The sequence below is a fragment of the Grammomys surdaster genome, unplaced genomic scaffold (assembly GCF_004785775.1).
Source record: "Grammomys surdaster isolate TR1022 unplaced genomic scaffold, NIH_TR_1.0 125974, whole genome shotgun sequence".
In the NCBI taxonomy this organism is placed as follows: Eukaryota; Metazoa; Chordata; class Mammalia; order Rodentia; family Muridae; genus Grammomys; species Grammomys surdaster.
Genome location: NW_021620791.1, coordinates 372999 through 391410, shown reverse-complemented (window position 1 = coordinate 391410; position 18412 = coordinate 372999). Strand labels below are relative to the sequence as shown.

Genomic DNA, 18412 nt, shown 5'->3' with positions numbered 1-18412 from the left:
CCCTGGAAAAACAGTCAGTCCTCATAAACACTCAGCTGTCTCTCCAGCCCAAACATTTAAGTTTAAATAAGGTATGGCTCAATAGCAGTCACTACAGATGCTAACTATGAAAGGTCCACAGCCATTCAGAAAGAGAATAGCAAAATACTCTTAAGTAACAAAATGTTTTTCTCAAATAATAACATGTATTAACAGCTCTTTTCAATGATAAAATAAATCAGCAAATTATATTTGTTGATATAATTCCAGATAATTCTAATTTAAAGTATTCCCCATCTCTTGCTTTGTGTTCCTACAATCCCAAAGGTTCAGGGAATCTCCCTTATCTGACCACTCAGCACGAAGCTCTACAGATTTGGGAGGGTTCTGGATTCTGAGCACTGTGCTGGGTAGAAAAGTTCCTGACATGAGAGATTTCAGACTCAGGTCTTCAGATGGGGTGTTCACAATCACTGTCACACAAACACAGGGGAGCTTAGTAAAGAGCAAGAGAGAGATTTGCGAGGCAAAACTTGGGCTCAGGCTGGTACCGTGGAAGTGTGGCCACACTGCTGGAGAACCAGGAGTCTAGACATTACACATACGAATCCTGTCATTTGCTAAGTTACATGATATTCTGTGTAAAGGATAAACAGAACAAATACTCTAAACCACAGGGGGTCCAGCCTTGTCTACAAGTCAGTCCAGGGTCTGAAGGGCAGCACTGTCCTCCTGTCTGACAGAGCTGCTTTCTACCTTCTCATAAAGTCGTTTTTGTGCTTCAAGTTCCAGCTGTCTTATTTGCAGGTCTTTGGCTGTGGCAGCGATCTCTTCATCTCTCATTTGTGCCTGTGGACAAAGCACAAACTGTCAAGGCCCCACATACCTCAGAGCACAGTTTTTCATAGATTTAGTAATCCTGTAATCTGACACCCCACTAACAGCACTACAAGAACAACAAGCAGGAACTGGGTTGAAAACTGACTAACTGGCAACACGGTAGGGCTCTCTTGGAATCCAGGCCTGATCTGGGTTAAGCCTATGTTTTTTAAACAGCAAGCACAACTGCCATACATCCATGGGGACAGGCTGATGAGCAGGTGGCAGCTCTTCCTTTTACAGTAACCAGCTTCTAGTTAAAAAAAAAAACAGGCAGCTCAAAGTTGGGCTGGAGACAAACAATATTTAATCTTATTAAAATAACGTGTTTAATTAAAAATTAAGCTTCTGAACTTCTTATACACTGAAGTTTCCTGTGAGCTGTCTGACTGTCACTCTGCTCTCTGAATGGACGGTGTTTCTCTGGAGCTCACTGTCCCCAAATGTAATATTACTTGGGGGCTGTCCCTCCTTTAAGATGGGTTGGGTAAGGCACTCTCTACAGAACCTTCCTACGCGTTTGGTTGCCTACAGAGCCAGGTGTTTTTAGGGATGAGAATAAAGTAAATGATGTGTTTTTGAAAAATAAAACTATAACCAATCAACTATCAATCCCCATAGCCAGCAAACTCTTTTTTTTTCTATTTATTTATTTATTTATTTATTTATTTAAAATCAAATTGTAATTTTTACTTATTTACACAGGGGTTATAAACACAAAAAGGCAGGACATAGGGAAGGGGATGACACCGCAGCGTGGGTGTTCAGAGGGAATACAGATATCTTTAGAACAAGGTATCGGCTGGGTGAAGGTTCAGGGGACAGGTCACTATGACTCTGTCTATGATTCACTTGTCCTTATCTAAGTTGGTATTGTCTGCCAAGGCTACCTATTTACAAGGTCTATGACTACTCAGGCTGGTAACTTTCCACAAAAGCTGCCTGTTTACAATAGCGTATAGCCATCTGTTTCAATGTTTTTCCACAGAGACCAAGACTTCGTGTTAGCATGCTTGCATGACAGGCCTATGGCTGATTTCAGGCCTTCAGTGTATAAGCAGGGCTGCCCCTGACATCTCCTCCCTTCTCTTGGTATAGAAGGTCCAGCAAACTCTTAAGGACTGTATCACTGCCTTAGTCAGTACCGAGTATTTATACTGTTGGCAGACAGCGTACTAGTAAATAGTTCTAAGAGGCTGTAAAATGAGGGCACTGTGGGATGCAGACTCACATTCGAGGGGTAAAATAAACTCTATGTAACTAACCTTGGGGCAGCGCTAGCTAAGGTGAGGTCTGAGTGTGAAGCCAGAGCCCTGGGGGCACCGAGAAGGGAAAGAGAGCCTGGGCACACCACCCCCCTCTGTTGGGGGTCCAGGCACAGAGCTAGTTTGATTATGAGTTTTCAGAGATATGCAGCTATAAAAAAAGATCACATGAGTTTGTGAGCAATTTCCACAGTCACGTGCACATGTCCCTGCCGCAGCTGGGGCAGCTGGAGCACAGCACTGGGCTATGCAGGGGCCTCCCCACTGCTGCTGAGAGGAGTCAGGATGCCTTACTGTACGGCAAGAGGATCTGGGATAAAGACACCAGAGTTCTGAGCATGGATCACTTTGGGGAAAGAACACACACTTTCTGTTAAGAATACAAATCTATTAACTTGATCCACTAGTGAGGTAATTTAAAAGAACTGTAGATTATAAAAGCTAATTTAAATTAACTAGCCTTCAACAAAGCAAGAAGTATTAACTTAAATCCTTTACAGCAGTTAAAAAAATTTAGTATTTCATCAAAACTAGGTTTTAAGCTTCCAAAATTAATGCATAAATTTAATATAATACTAATGAGAATTTCAATTGGATGGGAGAGAGGATTCAGAAAAATAAAATTCTCCGTTGGGAATATAAATATTTGAGAACATTGAGTCAAATGAAGAGGAGGAACAATGAGCGGTGATGAGGTGAGAAGCCCCAGCTACTGTACTCAATGTTGTCAGGAACAAAGCAAGGGAGAAGTTGGGCTACACAGGCCAGTCCATGAGCAATAACCCCCAGTCAGCAAGGGGCTTCACCAAAACTCAACAAACGGTGTTGGGACCACAGCCTGCCTTCTAGACAGAGGTAAGCTTGGTCCCTAAGTTAACCTATAGTCCGTTTTCAGATACATTTTGGGCTGGCAAACCTTTTCTACCAAGCACTAGATAGCAAACACTTTAGGCTGTGAGGGTTACAACCACCTGCCTTGTCAATAATTCTAAAATCAAGATATGATGACACTACTAACATTTTTAACAGGAAATAAGTAAAGACCAGCTGAAAATACTTACAACAGACAAGGGTTAATTTCCCAACCACACACTGCATGGCAGCCACCAGCTATGTGTGACTGTTGGGCAAAAAACAAATCGTAAAGGCAAAAGGATGCTGGCTGGTTAGAAAGTCACAGTTAAACTGGAGACATTCATCTTCAGAGACCAACCTGGATTTTATATTTAGAAAAAGGTTAATTACAAAGCCGTTTTGTGTGTTTCTACAGGTGGAGGAATAACTATTTTTATACTTTCTTATGTTAATGTAAATTTCCATTTGCCTTCTATTTTTGTGTTCATGGTTAATTTCATCCTTCACACTGGGTGTTTAGGTTACATGTAGTGACCGTTTTACAGATGGCACTATGCTGTATATTCAGGATAAAAACTACTTAAGGCACCCATAGCACAGACATCTCAGCTTTAAAAATGAGGAGGCAGAGAAGGGCCAGCTCTCTAACTCCAGATGTCTATACTGGAAATTCTTTTTAGACTGACCACATGTGCATTTTTAATAGTGAAGACTACTTCCCCCGGCTCACAACTGATAGCTGCCATACTTTTACTTCTAGAGAAACACATTATTTCACTGCTTTTCTTTGTCTAATAACAGATGCCTGTTAGGGTAGTGGTCACCACGGGCTGCAGCATCTCACGTAATCTGAAGGTGTTTGTCACACGACAATGAAGGCCTTAGGATGAGAGCTGACGAACCTTTCTCTCGATTTCGTCCTCCAGCCTGCGTAGCTCCATTTCTCGCTGATCTTGCTGAAGCTTCAGCAAGCGTCTCCTGGCAGCATCCTGTAAGTGTATTTCCTTTATCTCCAGTTCTCTTTTCACAGCCGCTAGCCTGAAAAAACAAACTGGATCAAGCACTTTCCAACATACCTTTGATTTTGTTTTTTTTTCCACTGAGTTGCCTGTGCTGTTTGGATACATTGTTTCCACTGCAACACAGCTCTGTTTCCAATACATAAACAAAGTCAGTACACGAGGCGGGGGTGGCCAGCGCAGTTGGCCACACCCTTTCAGACTTGATTTCCAAGTCTGCCTGTCAGCTACTTTCCCAGTTCCAGATGGAATCCAGGGGCCTCCTGTACACAAGGCAGGAGTACTCACATCACGCTGCAGCCCAGCTCTGTCAGAGCATTCTCATACAAGTGATGCTCTTCCACAGGGGGAGGGGAACCACGAAACCACTACAATGGCATCACACGTGGTACCCATGGCCTTTGCAGTTTTGGTGGAGACCATCAGTTCTAGAATTGCTTTTAACTGCACATAGAAATAAGAATCAATAAATGTACAGAATCAAATCATGGAGAGAAGACAGGTTCCTAAGCTGAATGTGGGGCTTCTTTCTACCCTGTGCCCCAGTAGAGAAACTGAGGTTTCCTCGGTACTAGGGAAGGCTGGGGTAAGAGATTTCCTCCTTTGCCAACGTTTAAATTTTTAAAAGTTTATTGATTTTATATATATGATGAGTGTTTGCCTGCCTGCATGCACATGTATGTATGTATGTATGTATGTATGTATGTATGTATGTATGTGCTCCATGTGCACGTCTGGTACCTGTAGAAGTTATAAGAAGTCTTAGACCCCTAGAAATTGGAGTTAGTGATGGCTGTGAGCTGCCTTGTGGGTGGATGCTGGGATCTAAGCCCAGGTCCTCTACGAGAGCAGCAAATGCTCCTGCCCACTGAGTCATCTGTCTAGGCTCTTGTCAAAGATCTAGTTTGTTTGCTTTGAGACAGGGTCTCACTGTGTAACCTTGGCTGTCCTTGAACTCAGAGTTCCACATTCCACACGCCTCTGCTTCATAAGTGGTGGGATTAAAAGCAAGCACCAACACTCCTGGCATTGCCAAAGTTCTAAATGCACAAGGAGAGGAATGATTTATGTTTCAATTTGTTGGATCAGAGTTACATTTAAAAGATAATTTTAAAAACCACATTGCATCAAGAGTGATTTTCCAACACTCTTATTACAAAGCATTTCTGCCTACCATAAAATGATTTTTTTAAAAAATAGAGACAGGCTGGTCTAAAGTCCAAGATGAAGCCCAGATTAGCTTTAACAGCCTAATACCCTCCAATGCTGCTAGGATTACAGGCATCAATTATGCCTGATTTAGAATGAATATTTCTAAATAATGTTTTAAAAAATATTAGCGCTCATAATACTTCTGAAAATTCAAGCCAAGGGACGATATTCAACATTCCTTTAGAATTAACTTCACTACATGGAAGATTTTTTTCCAGTGGCATATATGCTTTTTATTAATTTACATATTTGCTTAATGGAAATTACACTGGGTAACTTTATATACAGTGTTTAAGAAAAGGAGAGGAAATAGAACTTATCTGACTTCCATTCTAGGGTTTCCACAGCAGTAGACTGTACCTGTGTCTCTGCTGGGTCATGTGGACTTCACCTGTGTCTCTGCTGGGTCATGGGGACTGCATCCTTGTCTCTGCTGGGTCATGGGGACTGCATCCTTGTCTCTGTTGGGTCATAGGGACTGCACCTGTGTCTCTGTTGGGCCATGTGAATGGCATCTGTGTCTCTGCTGGGCCATGTGAACTTCACCTGTGTCTCTGCTGGGTCATGTGAACTTCACCTGTGTCTCTGCTGGGTCATGTGAACTGCATCCTTGTCTCTGCTGGGTCATGGGGACTGCACCTGTGTCTGCTGGGCCATGGGTACTACATCTGTGTCTCTGCTTGGCCATGGGGACTGCACCTGTGTCTCTGCTGGGCCATGGGGACTACACCTATGTCTTTGCTGGGTCATGAGGACCACACCTTTGTCTCTGCTGGGCCATCTTCTCCTCCTCTTGAAGAAGTATCTCTCTTCTTGTCTCCTCAGCTCTACGCAGCAGCTCTTGCTTCTGGTACCATGCATCATCCTTAGCTCTCTGCTCATCCACTTCAGCTTGCATATTTTCAACTGTCTGCCTTAAGTAGACACAATATTTACTATTAGGAAAATGTAAACAAGAAAGTGAAGTAATTTAGTTCAAAACAATCGAGATACAAAATCTAGAACCTGGTGAAAGTTCAATATGTGGTTTTACTTCCAGATAGAGGAGAAATTAGGCATCTTTAAAGACATAGTTTGCCTTCAAATTTGGATCTGATACATGTACTTTATATTTTAACCTGATATCTCATTAAAAACTTTACTTGAAAAAGCGCAGAGGTTAAACTCATGTGCTGTTCTTGCAGAGGACCAGGTTCGGTTCTTAGCACCATTTCTGGTGGCTCATAACTACTTGTAACGCCAGACGCCCTACCTGTACCCTCCAGCTTCTCTGGGCACCTGCACACACGTAGTGCACACAAGCCCATGCAGGGACACATACATATACATAAATAAGATAATTTAAAGAAAAAAACCTTTCTTATTTATGATGTCTCATTCTGTGAAGAATGACTGTTCCATGATTACCTCTCTCTCAAGAAATCCAGTTCATCGTTCCTTATCCTTTCCCGCTCCTGTGTCTGATAGTCCACAATGAACTTTGGATACTGATTGAATATAGGGTACTGCCCTTTTGTCAGTGCGACGAAAGCATCCAGCATGCTATTTGGATGGATATCAGCAGGTGTGCTCTCCATGAGACGATAAACTTCTCTAATTACAACATTTATGTCCAGGTTATTCCGATGGTGAAAAAAGTACTGCAAGAAAACTTGAAGTTCAAATCAAGGCTTACCCAGCAAAGCCCACTATTAATCCCCAGAAGCACCAGTAAAAATGAGGACCATGAGATGCACACACACATGCTAGGGGCAAGGGAAACAGAGCAACTGACCTAGAGGAAGTTATGGGATTAAGCTGAGGCCTCAGCTATGAAACCAGAGTCGTGGGGCACAGAGAGGGGAGGGAGACACTCTATGGGGGGTTGTTACAGAGCTTGGTTGCTTCTTCTTTTTTTTTGTATTCTCTAACAGTTTATGCAAGTCTGGAATTTGCTACAAAGCCCAAGCTAGCCTCAAATTTGTGATCCTCCTGCCTCAGCTTTCCTCGTGCTGACTTCACAGGTCACACACCTGTAACTCCAGCACTCAGGAGGCAAAATCAGAAGGCTTGCCCTGAGCTTTATGTTGGCCTGTGCAACAGAGGGAGTTTGAAGCCTCCCTCTAGGCTCCAAGGTCATGACAAGACTTTGTCTCAAAAACACAAAACCGGCCAAGCACAATGAAACTCTTGAGAACTAGTCTACACACATTTCCAGGCAATCATAGACCAGAGGGGCCACTGAAGAGATCATTCAAAGAACAAGCAACCAAGCGTTCAATGCTCTTTACAAAGGAAAAAAATAAAAAGCAGTTATAACAACCTGCTTGCCGAGAATGTACACAGGTCAGGGATGTGGTCCGACTTTTTATCTGTTGTATTCCTACCACCTAGCATCAATACCCAACAGAAGCAGGTTCTCAGCCAAGGAATGCTCTCCTTAGCGCAAACAATGGAGACTGCAGACTTCTTGTGTGGGATGTTGTTGACTTATAGTGGGCTACTCGCTGGAACCCAGAGCCTCATGTGAGCTGGGCAAGCATGCTACCACTGACGATACATGCAGCATTGAGAACCTTCTCTTACGGACTAGTATTTACCTCAAAATCATCCTTAAGAGTGCAGTTGAGCAGAGGTGCTCTAGAGCAGGTGCTGTAGGCCACCACGGTCATCAGGAGGAAGGAAGGGTGATTGGAGAAGACATTATCGAACAACCGGAGCCACTCCTCTCTCGTCAGCACTTCTGAGAACAGCGTTTCAAGGAGAGGCCAGGCATACACCTATAGCAGACAGGAAGTGATGTATACCACTCCAGTAGTCTAACTAAGAGTCAAAGTGGTCATCGCCAATTTGAGTTATGCAGCAATTATATTATTAAAAGCAGTACATTAATTTGGACAACACCCCTGCTTCCCCACAGGCTAGAGATTAAACCAGGCCTGACGCACGCACACTAAGCAAGTGCTCTACCACTGAACTACATCCTATTTGGCCTCTCTCTGTAGACTTTCGGGAAAGCAACTTAATAAAGAATGGCAAATTGTTAAAAATACAGAGCATGAGCAGCAGGACAGTCCAGCCCAGCTGTTTGTCATCAAGTGGATGGCCTGAGTGTAAGCCCTGCACGCAGACCCACAGATGTACACACACACACACACATTTCCATATGCACATAATAAATTAAAATATTATTCATTGGGGAAATAGTGTTTTATCCATTCTAGAATCAATCTTAGCTCTCAAAATAACTGTTCCTCTAAAGCCTTCTATTTCTTACCTGGGAAGTTATATCACGATCTATGAAGTGCTGTAGCAGCTCCTTGTCATGAAATGCCAAAACATTTTCTATCATACTAAGAATATTGATGGGAGGATTAGGAAAGTACTCAAACCAATGTTGACACCAATTGACTACAGAGGAAAAAAAATCAGAAAATCTGTCTTTAAATACCTTTATTATTATAAAGGGATTTGCTACAGTCACACTATGTATCCATCTATATGTATATATTCATAGTTTTAGGCTAGCATTAAATTTCTGATCCACCTGTGTCAGCCTACCTAATGTTGGGATTATAGACAACTGCACCTTTTATTTTTAAGGAAAGGCTTTTTATCTTTAGTACTGTGGGTCATACACAGGGCCTCACACATGCTAGGCACTGCCCTAGCTACATCCCAGGCTATTTACTCATTTGTTTATTTAGTTGTAGGTTTTAAGGCAGGTGTTGAACCTGTGGTCTACCTGCCTCAGCCTCTGGACTAGCTGGCATCACAGGACTATACCATCAGACCCAGGTAATTCTTGCTTTTCCTTCTCAATACGCTGGTGAATAAAGAAGAGACGATGTAAGTTTTTAACTGCTAGAACGTGAGGTTCCAACACTCTGTGACGGCGGCTCTTCTCACCTCATTTAAACCTTTCCTGGAAAGTCCTCAACAGGCATGCCCAGCAGCTTCTTGATGATTTTAAGTCTGGTCAAGTTGACCATAAGGATAAAATACAACATACAGCCTTCCCTAAGAAAACCCCTTTGTAATCAGAGACAGCAAAACAGAAGTCATCAGGAACCAGAAGGTCCAACGTGTTGGATTAGGAATGGTTTGGAAGTGTGGGTGCTGTGTGTGTGTGTGTGCGCGCGCGTGCGTGTGTGTATGTATGTACATACTTTCATTGACACATTTCCAACCACTGCCCTGCTTAGGAATAAAGAAAATTTGCCAGTGTGGTGCTCCATTCCACAGACAGAATCCTAGGTGGAATCAAAGAAAAAGCACATGATGCATCGGCATTAACACATGCTTCCTGCTGCCTGCCTGCAGTGCAGTGACCAGCTGCCTCCCGCTCTGCTGCTGTGACTCTCTTCCAATGATGTACCATGAGCCAGGAAGTCAAATGCCTTTCCTTCATTACTAGAGTAACTGAAGGAATTTATCACAGTAATAGGAAAAGCTAGATGCCTCAATGTTAAGACTCCCTATCAGCAACAGAGGTTTCATCAGCAGAGTATTATACAGTCTACAAGGGTTATGATTTCATTTATCACTGTACAGTTAGACTTGAGCTAATAATTAAGCCAGAGGTAAATCTGGCAAAGATTTCAACTTCTTTAAACTGCTGTTGTTAGAATGAGTCACTTTACATCCAGTGAACGATCAGGAACACACTGTCCTAACCTAGCCTCAGAACTTGGGGTCTCAGTGCCTTGGCCTCATCTGCAGACAGGGAACAGTCATGGCTATAGCACAGGGTAGTGACAAGGGAAAAAGGAGGCAATGAAAGTGAACTGAGGACAATGCGCCATCTAAACTGTTCAGTTCTGTGAGCCTCAGAGGGGCGTGAGGGCAGCAGACAGCACCTGGGCACGAATGGCAGGCACTGAACAGCAGGCAGCAAATGGCAGGCACTGAACAGTAGGCACCGAATGGCAGGCACTGACAGTAGTGACGGAATGGCAGGCACTGAACAGTAGGCACCAAATGGCAGGCACTGACAGTAGTGACCGAATGGCAGGCACTGAACAGTAGGCACCGAATGGCAGGCACTGACAGCAGGCACCGAATGGCAGGCATTGACAGTAGTGACGGAATGGCAGGCACTGCTCACTAAGTGCTCAGTCCTGCAGCAGTTCCATGAAAAGCAACCAACCCTTAGTAGGTGCAAGATCGAATTCTTTCTGAAAGAACACAGCCCAGGACAATATTGTTCAAAAAAAAAAAAAAATCTAGATTCCCTAAGTGTAGCAAAGGTGCAGTCATGAAGTACTTACTTATGAGAGTAGCAACAACTTCAAAACAGATGAGCTGATTGTTCTGGAATAATTTTACAAATGGAAATGCCAAGAGTGGAAGATACGGTGTGTCACTGAAGATTGCAGACCAGTGAGCTAATGCAGAGAGGGTTCTGGAAGTAAAAACAGGAAAGAAAGACGAGAAAGCGACAGCATTACTAAAGTATGTCTGAGTAGGTGACTCAGACTTGGTGGAGACACTCTCCCATCCTCACAACACAGCTCGTCGCTTTAGAAGCGCTGGGTTTGGCAGCACACACCTTTGATTCCAACAATGGAGAGTCAGAGACAAGCAGATCTCTGGGAGTTCAAGGCCAGCCTGGTCTACACAATGAGGCCAGCTAGGGCTACAGAGTGAGACCCAGCTACCCCCTCCAAAAAAAACACCTCAGTCTCCCCTCACCACCAACAAAAGGATTCAACCCCACACAAATGGTGGTGTCACATAAACACTATTCTGTGCCTTGAAGTTTTCACTTATACTTGAAACATTTGCATCAGGATATGTAGCACAAATACCCACATGATGTTTTCTTGGTTCCTGCGAGTGCTTGGTGTTGAGGTATCTCATTTATTGAAATAAGATTCCTATCATTGGGTCTCTAGAATCCTTTTGCTTTTATAAACAATATGGCATAGAATACCATTACATGAATACCCATTTTCACATAGGAATACAGAGTTAATGGACATACAGCTATAATTTCAATAGCCACACAATGTCTATTATATTGCCACTGACATTGCAAAGAGATGTCTGGTTTTTTTTAAGACACTTAAAAAAGTGTTATCAGGGCCCGAAGAGAAGGTGTAGTGATTAAGAGCACTAGCTGCTCTTCTAGAGGACATGAGTTCAATTCCCAGCAACCACCTGTAATGGGATCTGATGCCCTCTTCTGGTGTGTCTGAAGACAGAGACAGTGTACTCATATTAAATAAATAGGTCTTTAAAAAAAAAATCTAAAAAAAAAGTTTCTTCAAAAAAAAAAAAAAGTGTTATCAACTTGGTTGTCGACTTCACTGTATCTGGGAACAATTAAAATCCAAGTAGCTGGAAGACCCACTTTTACCCAGAATCTTCTGAGCTGGGAAGATCCACCTGTAATCTTAGTCCTACCTTCTGGTGACAGCATACATAAAGGCCATTAAAAAAGGAAGCTTGCTCTCTGTTTACCTGCCCTCACTCTTGCTGGCAGGTCCATACCTTCTCTGGCATTAAAGCCTCTTTCTCAGGATTCTGGCGGAAACTGAAGACCAGCTGAGACACCAACCTCCTGGGCTGAACAACTACTGGATTCTCAGTACCCATTGGTAGACAGCTATGATTGGACTAGATGGGCTACAAGCCTGTAAGCTAGTTATTAAATCCATATGCACACCCACACACGTGCGTACACATGTACACACACACACTCCATAAAGTTAGTAAATAAAATTAATTTTCCTAAAAATTAAAACCAAGCATTTCTTAAATAGTAACATAATTATAATACTTAAGAAATAAACATGGCTTCTTCAATACAACCCATAGCTAGGCAAGTCTCAATTTTCTGCAATAGCATAATTAAGCTAAAAACAACAATTCTCTTTCATTAAATTATAATTTTGAATTAAAATTATGAAACCAATAATATAAGGATTTTATTTCACATGTAATGAGTGCTTTGTCTGCCTGGTGCCCTGGAAGGCCAGCGGAGAATGCTAGACTCCTTGAACTGAGTTACACACGGCTGTGAGCTGCCACGTGGGGCCCTAAGGAGCAGTGCTCTTAACCATGCAGCTATCTCCCTAGCGCCTAATTTTGATCTTTTAAATTAAAACATAGAAAAATAAAGCAGGTGTGATGGCTTCTCCTAACCTCAGCATGTGGAGGCCCGAAGCAGGAGCATGGAGAGTTTGAGGCCAGCCTGGGCTACGTGGTAAGTTCTGGGCCACAGTGAGCTAGAGAGTGAGATTCCATCTCAAAGAAAAGAAATTAGATTCTAAATTTAAAGAAAACAAAATTGGAGTTGAAAAATAAGTAGGTTTCCAATTGGCTATTGCCATTTTTCTTTGAAAAATAAACATTTTTTTAAAAACGAAGAAAAAAAAAGAAAAGAAATTAGAAAAATAGAAATTAAAAAACAAAACAAAAGAAAAAAATGAAGATTATAAATCAAAGTATTTATATAGAATTATAATTAAAACAGTAACTTTAATTGTAAATGGTATATACAGAATGACTTTATGAATCAAACTTCCTACATCTTATGAAAACTCTCTTGGTACCTTAGCAGAGTTTAGGAACTTGTCTTCAGGAAGGGCCCATCCATATGCTATACTGCAGGAAGAAATGTATGAAAGCACTTCTCTGACCATTTGAATCATCAGACAAATGTCAGCATCTTGCTTTTATTTATCGACAAAGTCAATTCTTGATTTCCTACAAAGATGGGATGCACAGAAGGAATATGTAGTCTGTTCATCCTCTGAATACAGGCAAGTTAGCACTGCAGAGGAATGTGTGAAAATATTCACTTCTGAAGTAAGATTCCCAGGGCTTTCTGCCAAAGTACTTGCTGTGTTTAACTCTGCAAACTTGAGTCCAAGAATCAAAGGCAAGGCACAAGAGTATTCCAAAAATATCTGAACGATAGTGTTATTTTATGAAGACTTACTATGCACAACAGGAAAGCAAATGAAGTGAGAGAAATTAAGTCTTAACATCTGCTGATATTTCAAAGAATTTAAAAGGGCAATAATTTAAAATCTAAGGTACCTCACATTTTAAGAGTATGTATAGGCAAGGCTAATTAACTCAGCACCTTTTAAGAGCAGGGGACTGGAAACAATCCAAATGCTCATTAGCAGGGACAGGGCAATGACTCATGCGACGAGCAGAGGCAGCTAGACCCACGTGCACAAGGCTTCTACACGCTTCAAAATGCTCTCGCCTTAAAGCCGGGTCTGGAAATGTGAGATGTCTGAACAGTTGCATAAGGAAAGCACAAACACACACGTGACTATGTAATGTTTGCCGACAGTATTACTAATGGAGAAACAAGGTAGAGGGAACAGAAGCCAGACTGGCTTGAATCAACCTTATTTTGTATGAGAGTATAAAACAAAATAAAGTTTAAATTAAACAAAAATTTCAGGGGCTAGCAGACAGTTCAGTGACCTTGTTCAGCCTTCACTGAAAAGGAAACAGTTCTGAACCAAAAGCACTGGAAATGAACGAGACAAATTAAGCTAACCTGGGAGTGAATGTGTGCTGTTAGCATAGAAATGGTTAATTCATTTAAAAATAATAATTAGGTTATACGTGCCATGGATTACAATCTACGGGAAAAAAACTAAAAAGCATCTGAACTATTTTCAATAGTCCTAACATGAACCAGGCTTGGTGATACAAGCCCCCAGAACCTGAGGTGGGTGGACTATCATGAGTTAAGGCAAGCTTGGCTCACATCCCAAGTGTGGGGCCAGCTAGAGCTTTATAATAGGAACCCACCTCAAACAAAATATCAACTAACCACTCAATCATGGGAGATCTAGCAGTCCCATTATCAAACACAGAGCACAGAGTTTATATACACACAGCACCGAGTTAGAAGTCAGGGTGGATGTAGGAAAAGCACGCTGCAGCTGTACCTCAGTAGTCGAGCACTTGACTACCGTGCCAAAGGGCCTCGGCTTGATCCCAGCAACACACAGACATGCACATCAATGCTATTATGAATCAAGATCTTCTGACTCTAAGAGAGCCAAATATAAAATTAAAGTTATGCAAAAAAACTTAATCCTAAATTTGATAGAAAGTATCACTATAAAATCTTTCCTGGCCCTGTCCACTGGAAAGGGATATGTTTAAGCCTGAGCTTATAACACATAAATGTATTATTTTGGATATTCTAAGGTATTAATTTACTATTTTGAAAACTGTTAACATTTTTAAAAGGTACCGAGCATTTAACCTGACCTGCCTTCACAGACTATGTTGGAGGGGCCTGGAAGTTGACAGGAACCTTGTCTTTCTTTCTTTGGCTGTGCAGACATTTTCATGGGGGAGGTACATGTGTGTGACGAGCCCGTGTGCTCATGTGTGGAGGTCAGAGGGCAATCTCAGCTGTTGCTACTCAGGTGCTCTTCACTGTGTGAGACAGGGTTTCTTCTTGGTCTGGACCCTCAGCAACTAAGCTAGACTAGCCATAGCGCTCGCACGGATCTGCTGGGCTCTGAGTCCATCTCACCACCACCACTGGGATTACAAAAATGCACATGGCCCCCAGGTTTTTATTTTCGTTCTAAGGATTGAACTCAGGTGCTTTGGCCTTCAAGGCAAGTGCTTTATGAACTGAGCCATTTCCCTGCCCCCAGGAAAATTGTTGTTATAGAAATTTTCCACATAATACAAAATGGCTGAACTAGATTGTCAGTGTTCTGCTAATTTCTGGGAAGCAAAGAATCCAGAGGATAATCGTCAATGACCAGTAACACTGCCAAGAGACACACAACCAGCGATTAAAACCCTCCTAACAGAGGTATACAAAGCCACCTGCAATGTTACCTGGAGAACCATCAAAGTGGAGGAAATTAATACCCTGACTCTCATCAGGAGCTCTGCATGAATGGTCAGGTTAGAGGACATTATGAAGAAAGAGAAACAGATAGTAAGGGGATAAACCAGCAAAATCCAGACCCTGTAAGGTAATTCCTGGTTCTCCAGTAAATACATTGCCAGGGAAAGAAAGAGAATCTGTAGATGAAGAGTCTCCAGTGGCCTGGTGTGGTGGCACATGCCCAGAATCCCAGCTCTCATGAGGCAGAGGCAACAGAGCTACAGTTCCAGAATAGCCTGGGCTACACAGGCTCTGTCTCTAAAACACCAAAACAAACACTAAATATAAAAATATGGTCTACAGAGCAAGTTCCAGGACAGCCAGGGCACAGAGAAACCAGAAACCAAAAACTAAAAAGCCAAACAAACAACCTGGTGGATGCTGCAACTTTGTTGAATCCAGATGTGAACGGGTTTACCATAAACTTTCCCAAGTCACTCAGACGGGATGCTGAGCGGATGTGAGGAGACCAGAATGAGTTCTCTCTTGATGGCGCAGTCTTAGAGGGAACACATGGACTCGTGTTAGAGCAAAAGTTCCTAGCCTGGAGGCTTGTGTGTGCATATCAACATGGTATGTGTACGCACATCTAGGGAGGCAGCAGAGGCTGATGGGAGAGGGCAGAGCTATGAACAAGATGGCCCCCCGAGTCAGCAGCTGCTCAAGTGAGTGATGGACACAAGGCTATTCTTTACTGTGTCCAACTTTCATGTATGCTTGCAGTTTTTCATCATAAAAATTTAAGTCGGAAAAACAGCCTTGGATTCTAGATCTGACAAATGTGACCGCGTCACATTACCAACCTCTGCATACCTTGGTTTCTCTACCTGTAACATGAATTAAGTACATATTTACCTAATAATGAAAGATATTTGTGTTCAGCCTTGCCACACGTCACCTACAAACTCCACACTTGAGAACCATGTGATCAAATTACTGGAAAGAAAAATCTTACAATGTTTTAAGAAAGTTTACAGTTTTGTGTAGAGTCATCTCAGAGCCCCACTCAGGTCCATGTAGCACTTGGGCCACAGCTGGACATACTTGCAGGCTAGGTTCACGACCAGCATTTACCAAGTGTCTTCTATGAACCAGACACTGGTGTGCACATTATAAGTGACACTGTTTTCAAACACCCCAATAATCTCACGATGCTGGGGTTATTAGCTTCAACCCCATTTCCTGACCAAAAAAAAAAAAAAAAAAAAAATCAAGAATGGGGGAGGAAAGACACAGCCTTTATCAATTATGAAATGACTGAAGAGAGTCCCAACTGGGTCTTCTGTCTTAAAGCCCAAGCTTTCTGGTGAGCTGAAAGGGATTATGATTTTCTGGAACACCAGCACAAGCTACTATCCACACATGACGAGGATATGTTGAAACAAGCAGACCAGGACAGCCAGCGCTAAGTGAACAATGCCTTATGAGACAGGGATTCGGAAACCCTGCAGTCCTGGTTCCCACCCCATGCATCGCGGCAGTAAGCTGAGCGTACCTTTGCAACACTCTCAGTAGTTTTCTACTTTTGATGGGGTATTTCTTCTGAAGGTTGAGATAAGCTGTATGAGTCCCTTTGTCCACCAAGCTACTAAATGCAGTATGATTTTCAGGCAGTTGTAGTAAAGAACGCCAAATAAACATTCTGAAATAAAAATTTAATTTTAAATAAAATAACTTTTTTTTTGAGCAAAATTGACTTAGCATGAAAGAATTTGGAGTTTACCTGTATTTTGTTGGATATTCCCCATAGCCTTTTAATAAGATTTGTAAGCGATTTTTATTTAGTCCTTCTGACAATTCATTCTATAAAAAGATTATATCAGTAAGTGACAATTATGCAACTGAAAACATAGTAATCTAGTCCACGGTAGCGTCCAAACTTTAGAACACAGCACATAAGACAGGCAGGGTGGCACTTGCTTGAGTCTTAGCACTCAGAGGATGATGGGTTTGAAGACAGCCAGTGCTGCAGCAAAGATCCTGGTCAGACAGTACAACAGAACTGAACACAACACAGCAGGAAATACTGTGTGTCTGGACTCTGTGGCAGACATGCTCCCTCTTTCCCATCCTCAAGTACAGACAAAACATAGGATATGACATTCACTCCATATTACCTCCTGACAAAGCCCAGCATGACGACACCCAACACAGCACAATGTGGTATCATTCTCACTAAGCTGTAGTCTGCTTTATACATTCTATCATGCACAGAAGTCTTATCATTTAAATGCTTATAGAAAATGTTATTAAAATAAACGTGAAAAGTACCAAGTGTTGCTGAGGATATGGAATAACTAGAACTCTCTCCTGCTGTTAGGAATATGAATTACGTCAGCAGCTCAGTATCCAGTATATTGACAGTATCCAGTAAACAAACCTATGGTACCAAGAGGCTAAGGTGTGTGCCAGAACACATACTTAGTATACATGTACACTTCAGAGTTCAATCCCCAACACTTCACTCTTCCCAGCAAAGAGCAAATTACGACCGGGGCAAAAGGCAATGTCTAGAGGGAGTGGTAACATTCCACTCTTTGATGTGTGTGGCTGCTGGTAGCAATGGGTAGATTAAGTTTGTGAAAATTCACTGTGTCATTTGTGTACTTCACTTGTGTCTTTTACTGTCAATAAATAAGTTCCCTGAAGATACTGTTTAACATTTCTATGAATATTTATATTTTTTCTATTTCAAAATAATATATATGCTTTGCAGAAAAAAATTAAAAAAGAATAGAAAACCATCTTAGAAAAGAACATGGGGGGCTGGAGAGATGGCTCAGCGGTTAAGAGCACTGGCTGTTCTTCCAGAGGTCATGAGTTCAATTCCCAGCAACCACATGGTGGCTCACAACCATCTGTAATGCAAACTGATGCCCTCTTCTGGTGTGTCTGAAGACAGCTACAGTGTATTCATATAAATCAATAAAAACATTAAAAAAAAAAAAGAAAATATGAATTTGTAACCTCAACACATGCTTTGAATAAATTTCCAGATTTAAAAAAAAAAAGAAAAGAAAAGAACATGGGGCAATGAGATGGCTCAGTGTGTTGATAAAAGTGCTTGCAGTGTGAGCTGGTGATCTGAGAGTAACCTCTGGAGCCCAAAGTGGAAAGAGAAAATAGACTTGAAAGTTGTCATCTCATCTCAAACACACACACACACACACACACACACACACACACACGCACATACAAGCATATACACATACACCAACACACGCATACATGCACATACACACACGCATATATACACACCACACACACATGCATACACACACACGCATGCATACATGCACATACACACAAGCATATACACATACACCAACACA

The 18412-nt window shown here is 42.0% G+C and overlaps 1 protein-coding gene across 1 annotated transcript in view; it reads right to left on the bottom strand.

Annotated features, from left to right (window-relative positions):
• The window catches only part of Tbc1d31 (TBC1 domain family member 31), a 58283-nt gene that overhangs the window by 11668 nt on the left and 28203 nt on the right, over positions 1–18412 (bottom strand). The window contains exons 9-17 of the mRNA XM_028753862.1: positions 16804–16883; positions 16576–16722; positions 10459–10592; positions 8466–8599; positions 7789–7968; positions 6617–6849; positions 5971–6123; positions 3881–4016; positions 736–828 (exon numbers count right to left, since the gene is read on the bottom strand). Of these exons, the coding sequence (XP_028609695.1) occupies positions 736–828; positions 3881–4016; positions 5971–6123; positions 6617–6849; positions 7789–7968; positions 8466–8599; positions 10459–10592; positions 16576–16722; positions 16804–16883 (1290 nt within the window). The remainder of the gene's footprint in view (positions 1–735; positions 829–3880; positions 4017–5970; positions 6124–6616; positions 6850–7788; positions 7969–8465; positions 8600–10458; positions 10593–16575; positions 16723–16803; positions 16884–18412) is intronic.